At 43.5% G+C, this 8390-nt stretch overlaps 1 protein-coding gene across 1 annotated transcript; it reads right to left on the bottom strand.

The window, feature by feature from the left end:
• Positions 1-6276: 6276 nt before the first annotated feature.
• her9 (hairy-related 9) lies at positions 6277-7874 on the bottom strand. Its single transcript, XM_034173281.1, has 4 exons — positions 7651-7874; positions 7476-7571; positions 7306-7393; positions 6277-7214 (listed from the first exon to the last, which is right to left on the bottom strand). The coding sequence occupies exons 1-4, from the start codon at positions 7759-7761 to the stop codon at positions 6631-6633; spliced, it is 879 nt and encodes a 292-aa protein (XP_034029172.1). The 5' UTR covers positions 7762-7874; the 3' UTR covers positions 6277-6630.
• Between the last annotated feature and the right edge of the window lie 516 nt (positions 7875-8390).

Raw genomic sequence — 8390 nt, 5'->3', positions numbered from 1 at the left:
CAGGTTTCATAACAGGTTGCAAACACTTTTTAGAATTTTTTGTCATTTTTTTAACACCCCCACCCCCAGTTGCTAAGTAGGAATGAAAATAAATTTTTCCGCCGTTACAGATGTTTGCAAAATAGTTGCAACCATTTGCAAAGAGTTACAACATGTCTCTAAAGTTCTTTTTTGGTTTGCCAATTAGTGAATCCAAACAGGCTCCACTCTGAGAAAGTTCTTGAAGCTCATATCTTGAATGTCTTTGTTTGTCTATGTAGCCTTGTGACAGACTGACGTCTTGTCCACCGTGTTCCCTGCCTCATGGCCTATGACTGCTGGGATAGGCTCTGGTCTATCTACAGAAAATTAATGATTGGATGGATGAATGAATGGCTGGATGGTGACAAATACAGCATCAGCAAACAACTCTCAAGCAGCCAAGTAATGATGTGAAAGTGCAATGATGGTAAGCCTGGAAAGACAGTCTAGAATGCTATCAGTCAAAAAAGGTTATTGTGGTCCTAAAAAGTAGGCAGTGTGTCAGTACAAAACAAATCAAGGGCTGCCCATGAATTTGCTTTTATTAGCATCATTTTCAATTAAAAAAAACAAACAAAAAAAACAACAAAAACCATTTTTTTAAAGATTTAATCTTCTTAAAGTCTTTTTCCAAAAACATGTTTTTTTCTGAAAATGGGAAGGTTGTTTTATATTTGGAACAATGCAGCAATTGCTGAAATTATTTTTCAAAGTAATCAATCAATCAATCAATCAATTTTTTTATATAGCGCCAAATCACAACAAACAGTTACCCCAAGGCGCTTTATATTGTAAGGCAAGGCCATACAATAATTACGGTATGTAAAACCCCAACGGTCAAAATGACCCCCTGTGAGCAAGCACTTGGCAACAGTGGGAAGGAAAAACTCCCTTTTAACAGGAAGAAACCTCCAGCAGAACCAGGCTCAGGGAGGGGCAGTCTTCTGCTGGGACTGGTTGGGGCTGAGGGAGAGAACCAGGAAAAAGACATGCTGTGGAGGGGAGCAGAGATCGATCACTAATGATTAAATGCAGAGTGGTGCATACAGAGCAAAAAGAGAAAGAAACAGTGCATCATGGGAACCCCCCAGCAGTCTACGTCTATAGCAGCATAACTAAGGGATGGTTCAGGGTCACCTGATCCAGCCCTAACTATAAGCTTTAGCAAAAAGGAAAGTTTTAAGCCTAATCTTAAAAGTAGAGTTTAGCAGACTTTTTTTTTTTACTGAAATTATTCAAGCATCAAACATTGTAAATTGTATTATCAGTACTTTTTTGGAAAAGCTAACTTTTAAAATCTGAGTTAAATTGAGTAATTTACCTGTGACAGACTGGTGTCCTGTCCAGGGAGTACCCTGCCTCACGCCTTGCTGGGTTAGGCTCCAGCACGACCCCCACCCTCCCTGTGACCCTTACTTGTAATAAACAGGTATAGAAAATGGATGGATGACTAATTTGTGTTTAACCTGGTAGGTTAAAATATTTTGCACTCTTTCCTTATGGAACTAATTTAGCCTGTTTATTTTTACAACATGCTTGAATTTGCAAGGTCAGGCACTGTGAATGCTCTACAGAGTATCTGATGACCTGCCAGTGAAATCCGGTGTTCCTCAGGAATGTGTTCTGGCCTCACCTCAGTTCAGCTTGCATGGACTACAACAGGTGTTGGTATTAAAGTTGTGAAATTTTGACTTGAACAGTTCTTAGTGAGGAAAGGTTGACTGACTTTGACTTTGTTTGCTGTACTTGAGGAGTCAGAGTGTTTGGGTTTCCAACTGTCCTGGATCAAAATTAAGATATAGGCTTTCCCAGACATCCTGGACTAAGCCATCAGAAGATAGTTGGTATAGGGTGAGCACGGCGAACATATTGAAAGAATCACTTATGTCAGACAGAACAGTCCAGTTGCCTCCTCTTAAAGACCTGAATTGTCATTGTCATTTATGATGAAACTTTGTTGAAATCCACCAAAAGGTTTAGGAGCAGTTGTGCATCATTCCAACATGTTAAAGCAGGACTTCTTGGGCCACAAAGGAGTCTGACAGATGACCTCCAGCTCTGTCAAGAGGACACTTAACTTTCTCTTGTGGAATCTGCACCAGTTGCAAAGCCACAGGTCTCATGCCCTGAAAGTGGAGAAGCTGCTGAAAAGCCAAGCCTGGACTCAGAAATACACCCTGTAGACAAGCGGTGAGGATCAACGGAGCCTGTGTGGCACCCAGACAGTGTGCTATTTGATCCTTCCCAACACGTCCTTGTGCGTCTGCAATGCACACGCTGCTTCACCTCCTCCATCGAAACACCTCCTGCCAAGGCCCACGGATAAGTGGACTCTTACTATAAATACCAAGACGGAAGCATTGAGGGAGCTAAAACGGAGTGAGCCGGAAGATGACCAGACGCCAGAGACCAAAGCAAGGTGACCCTAAAAAATATGTTCATAAATATTAGTCTTGTCATCTTGCATCTGCTGCTCAGTGCCGTTGTAAAGAACTATCAGCTGATAACTTGCGCCATGTGTCATTGATGGTAACACTTTACATCCAAACCCCTGTCAGCTCATTCCATTCTTACTCTCCTCGCCTGGTCAACCTCTTAAATTCTCAAAAAGAAAAAAGAGAGAGACAAAAACAGGTGGAAGTACAGCGTCAGGAAAAGAGTCAATTGGATGTTTCATCCCTGCCGCCTGTTCCGCTTATGGCCAAAGAGTGCAGAACATTCCCTTCATGGCTCTGCAGCATCTTCAGATTCAGGCTCAAGTATGTCATGCAGATCATCATTCAGAAAAACAACAACAAAAAAAAACTTGCCAGGATCACCAGGTTCCTCTTCCATCTTTCCACTTGACATGACTGATCCCATGATCCCTTGCATGGACGTCATTTGTTAAGAGCTGGTGACGGAAATTAGGCCATAATTCTGCTTGCAGTTGTTGGTTGTTGAAATCCATCTTTCCACACTTTACAATGGTTATCAACCAAGATCTGTAGCAGCTGTTTTAAACACTATTTTAAAATGTGTTTTGTCTTAAAGTGTAGCGTACCCACACTGCCTTAAAATTTTAAATTGACTGGACTTGAAAGTTGAAGTTCAGCTAACTTTTATTAATCAGTTAATCTCATGTATTTTTGTCTTCATCTATGGATTCATGCTGAGCAACATGTATTACCAAAATAAAAAAGACCTACAACATGCTCCAAACAGGTACACAGGTGCTTTGAAACAGGGAAGTTTTCTTACCAGTGCACAATATTGTTTATGTAACATGTGCATTTGTAATCCTTTGTTAGCTGTAATAAAATAGTGGAACACTGCACAATAATGTCTGCAATCCAAAGCATGGGTGGTTAGTTTAGGATTAAAAGAGAATGATGTATAACCAGTAATAACCTGCTTTTACAATACTTCCTCAATCTATTCTGTTGCCAATATTGGTTTTTTTTTGTTTTGGTTTTTTTTTGCAAAAAAAAAAAAAAAAATCATGTCAGGTGCAACATGAAAGCGATTAAGACGTCACTGTTGAGAGACAACCTCTGATTTTTGGCCTCAGCAGATAAATGGGTTAAGTAGTCCATATTAAAACAACTTTCAAAATTTCAGTTTCAGCAATTTTGGCTCTACATTAATAAAAGGTCTGTATAAATAAACTCTCCTTAACTTGTCAAATGTGTTAAAAGCTTTAAATGTGGAAGATTCATGAGTTGAACACTACAAAAACAAAACAAACCCTGCGTAAATGTCCAAATGTCCGTGACAGATAGGGCCCTTGAGAATTTACAGTCATCTCATAACTTTTAGGATTAGTGTCATATATAAACCCAGCTGAACATTTGTTTAAAGTACATACTATTAAAGACGGATGTTGTGGGTTTCGGAATGAACAGATGAATATTTATAACTGAAACGTGCTTTAAATTACAACTAAGACCAAATATTGTGACTGTGATTAAATCACATCTCCATCACAATAAAATACAATCTAAAAAAAAGATAATCAGCAAGCAATGTGTCTGTTCATTAGTTAGTGACGTTTAAGAAGTTAAATATATCAGAAGTTGGCAAAACTTGTGGAACAGTTTGGAGAGAGAGGAGATGTTAAAGTTCGGCGCAAAGGTTTTGAGCGCGTTCTTCCATTGAGTCACTAATGAGAATCATCATTGCGGCTCCGCTGATGACCTCGACCCTCTTTCCACTGTGACTTCTCCCGAGGGACGTGATGGCACAAATCCCCGAGGGACATTCAGACCTCTGTAGGAATCCTTTTCATCAGCAGAGAAACATTCCCGCCCGTTTCGAAAATCATCCGAATGATGTCAGTTGTGAGAACCACAATGGAAATAAGTGTTTTTGATTTATTGGATTATCCTCGACAATCACTAATTCGTGTACAGTTTATTGTTGTTGGAATAAATCATATAATAAAACAGCACATATCAGACTCAACTGCCACAAAAGGCGCACGACCTGTTCCTATTTGCGCCACTTTGCGCACGTTGGTTGGACTGCGCATTTGCCCCTTTTGAGCTTTTCTTCTCTTTAAAGATGAGAAGTACTTTTAAAAAAAAAAAAATCTTCATATTTATCCCTGTCCCAGTCGCGCTCCTTTGGATTCGATTCCAGCGCGCGATCCCTGGTGTTTACAGGACATGCGCTCGCTTCGTGACGGCCACGCGTGCGTGCGTGCGCCTCCTCACCTCCGCAGCGCAGCCCGCCAGCGGGGATTTACTGACTGGCGCTGTGCCCAGCCGCAGGCAGACTAGTTCGCTCGATTCTCACGACCTCAGTTCCCCAAAGGCATATCTGAACTAACTGAGACGCGAATGCAGCAGGAGCGACCGCGGAACCCACGCGCGCGCGCTGCCAACTGGTGTTTCGGTGCAGGCTGTGGCTGCGGAAACACTGACGGTGAGGTTTCACAGTGCCATTTACAGACGGTGTCATCTGCAGGGCACCGGGGTGAAAGTGAGAATGCAACTACACAAATGAACATCACGGTGTCGGCGCAAAGGCAGACTGTCATCAGTGCAAAAAATGTTCTCCAGTAACTACGTGCATGCAAAGTATATTATAAATGTATGTTTATTTAAACTTTACGCATCTTTGGAAGCCTGCAAACCTTTTTCCACCTGATGCGTCCTTTGAAGGATTTTGTGAGACTTCTCTCTCAAAATTTTGTAGCTTTTAAAGTGTCAGTTGAAACATTTTGCGCTGAAATGCTGAATGCACTCCGAGTGTTTATCTTGTACGAGTGGTCAGGAATTTTAGACTTATGGTGTCCAGTGCCGGTGGAAAATTAAATGTTGGCGTTTTGACCGGCGGTCACCAACGTGTAAGTAGGGGCCCGCTGCCACACGGCCAACCGACACGCCACGTACATCCAGAAACACGCGGACCTCACTCACCGGAAGGAGATTAAAGTCGCAGTATATCGAATAATATTTAAACGATCTCATCAGTGATCTTGGGATTTTTAAAAAAATTAAACGTTCATATTGCTGCTCGTACCATTCTCTTTTTTAATCCACTTCTGAGTGGATCTGAACAACTGATCAACAGAAGGAATTTTCACTGCGACACTGTTTGTGACATTAATAACCTGAGGGCATTTCCCAGGCTCATGAATAGGGTTTAAGAGTTCTTCAAGTTCCCGCTGCATGCAGGATGAGACTTTTCTAAAGCCTTCAGTCACCTTAATAGAAAAAGAACCCAGATTGCATTTGCATAGTACAGTGCAATGCCTGCATGGTAACTTAACCCGAGTATGCTCGAAAGTTTATTTCACAACTTCTCTCCATTTCGTCTGTGGGACATTTGATATGATGATATGACCTTATCACAAACCCGCTTCGGTAACCTTTAGGCCACCACTTCCCCGTCATCACTTCTACAGCATTTCTATGCACAAAATGTAACTTTCACACACATGCAGTTCAGGGTGTGCACAAACTTTTACGCATAGATTTTATTTATTTGAAGGAGTGCAAGTTTTACATGAAGCAATTCGCTGGTGTGACTTGTGCGTGAAATATGTGTTGTTTACGCATGAAATTTTACGCACAGGTAATTCGCCATCCCAACTGCATGTGAATTTTACGCCTTCAGTTTAACCTTTACTATACATGTAAAGTTTACGCACAAGCAAAGTGCATTAAGTGCAGCTTTTACGCATTAAAGGTACCATTTACGCACAGCTCCAAACCTATACCTTTAAATAATAAAAAGAAAATACAATATGGGAATGATGAAGACATTTTTCAAACATTTGCTATCTGCAATCTCATTTATTAAAACAATCATTCGTCTCCCAGCTTCACCTATTAACACAACAGGAACAATATAAAACACAGCTTTGGTATAATAACTTTATACAAAACTAAATTAATTGTTTTTTCAAAAAACTTCACAACAACAAAAGGTTTGCCATCTGTATGTACAGTATATTTATCACCAACATCCAAATTTTGGAATCAGACAATAACTTAAAACAAAAAAAAAAACATGCCACTTGAGGCGAACTTTGTTCCATAAAACGAAACGATGAATTAGGCTGAAGTTTTCAGTTATTGTCCCATTTTTGGGAAAAGTCTGTTCGATCCCACGCATCTTGCGCTACCAAGGCCGCCACACAGGCTCGCTGCTGTCCGAGCCAGAGCTGACCCCCACAGGACTGACCGCCTGGGACCCCGCGGAGAAGGACGTTATACCGTGAACCGGAGACGCTGCGGGCGGCGCCGAGCTGCCGTGCACCGGGCTGGCGTTGAGCGCAACTGGCACGCCCGTGTTTGCGTACAGCGGGATGACAGGCGCCGTGGCGGAGGCAAAAGCCGGGTTGGGGATCAAAAATGCGAACTGTCCGTCGGTTGCGGGCACCAGCTGGAATCCACTGAACACTTTAGGAGAGACGGCCTCCGCCGGGCTGAGTTTGCAGCTCGCGGCGGTGCCGCTGATCGGCAGCGTGGATGGAAGCTGTACGTGAAGCGGCTGCGCCAGGTGCGCCTGCTGGGACGGGGCCTGCGGCGGGTAGTTGATGGACATCATCTGACTCATGCAGCTGGACAGGTGGTTAAGGAGCCGCGACCTCACCTCCGCGTTCACGCCCTCCGAGGTGGACAGAAAGCGCGTGACCTCGTTCATGCACTCGTTGAATCCGGCTCTGTATTTGCTCAGGACGGAGGCGTCGGCTGACAAAGCTGCTGGAGGGAGAAAACAAGCGTCAGTGTGACTTTTCAGCAGCTTCCCATGATGACAGTTATTTTTAATTACGCATCACATAATTCAACTTACTGCTTATCTGCATGCGCTGCAGGTTCCTCAGGTGCTTCACTGTCATTTCCAGGATGTCAGCTTTCTCCAGTTTGGAATGTCTGGAGCTCTGAGAAACGACAAGGAGGTGTTAAGTTGAGGCGCCTTTAAAGAGGAAGTCACTGCAGATCAAATGAAGAGTTTTAACTTACATCTTTTTTAAGTGCGTCCAGGATGAGGGTCTTGAGCTGACCGAGGCTCTCATTTATTCTGGCTCTCCTGCGTTTTTCCATGATGGGTTTGGATGACTGCAAAGACAATTTCTACATCACTTTTGTGCTTCACCCCAAAACCAAACTTTGAACACCAAAAAACTTGAATCCTTACTTTTCTGTGCTCGCTGGCGTTTTTCGGTTTGTCCGGTGTGTGTGATCTGTTTGCAGGCGCACCGGCAACAGGAGACGCCGTCTGTTTTTCCATCGTGTCCGCGGGCATCATTGATGAAACAGCCTTCAAATAAATCCTCTTTGGGAGAAGAAAAAAAAAAGATGGAGATGTGTCGCTGCAGACTTTGCACTTGCTCTGGCCGAGCCGTCAGCTGACTGCAGGACGCTGCGCCGTGCCGCCGCCTCTGCGCTTCTGCCGCAGACATGCGCGCCGCGGTCGCTCTTATAGACGGCTTGCGTGCTCCCAGTTCGTGTGAAACCCTCTCTGCATTCTTTCCCACACTCGCCTCAGCCAATAGCAGCGAGGACTCACCCATCGGGCGCGGGGCGGACCGCTGATTGGACAACACCCCCGCGGGCCGTCAGTCACGCGCTGCTCAATCAGCCCTGCAGGGACAAACAACAAAGCGCAGCGCGCGAGCCGCCGCCGCGGCTGTGGAGCGATAAGAGGAGGAATGCGCTAAATGTTTGTGCCAAACTGTGCGCGCAACCATGGACACGATAGACGGATGATAGACACTTTATGGGAAGTAAAGTTATGCAGAGTCATAAAATAAAATTATGAGCAAAAAACAAAATTGAAGGATAGCAATGTCCACATAATTAAAAAATATATATTTTAATGTTGTATTTACAAAGGACAGACAAAGTCAAACTCAACATATGGAGTACCGAAACACG

Source organism: Thalassophryne amazonica, chromosome 6, assembly GCF_902500255.1.
Source record: "Thalassophryne amazonica chromosome 6, fThaAma1.1, whole genome shotgun sequence".
Lineage (NCBI taxonomy): Eukaryota > Metazoa > Chordata > Actinopteri > Batrachoidiformes > Batrachoididae > Thalassophryne > Thalassophryne amazonica.
This window is presented reverse-complemented; position numbering and strand designations above follow the sequence as displayed.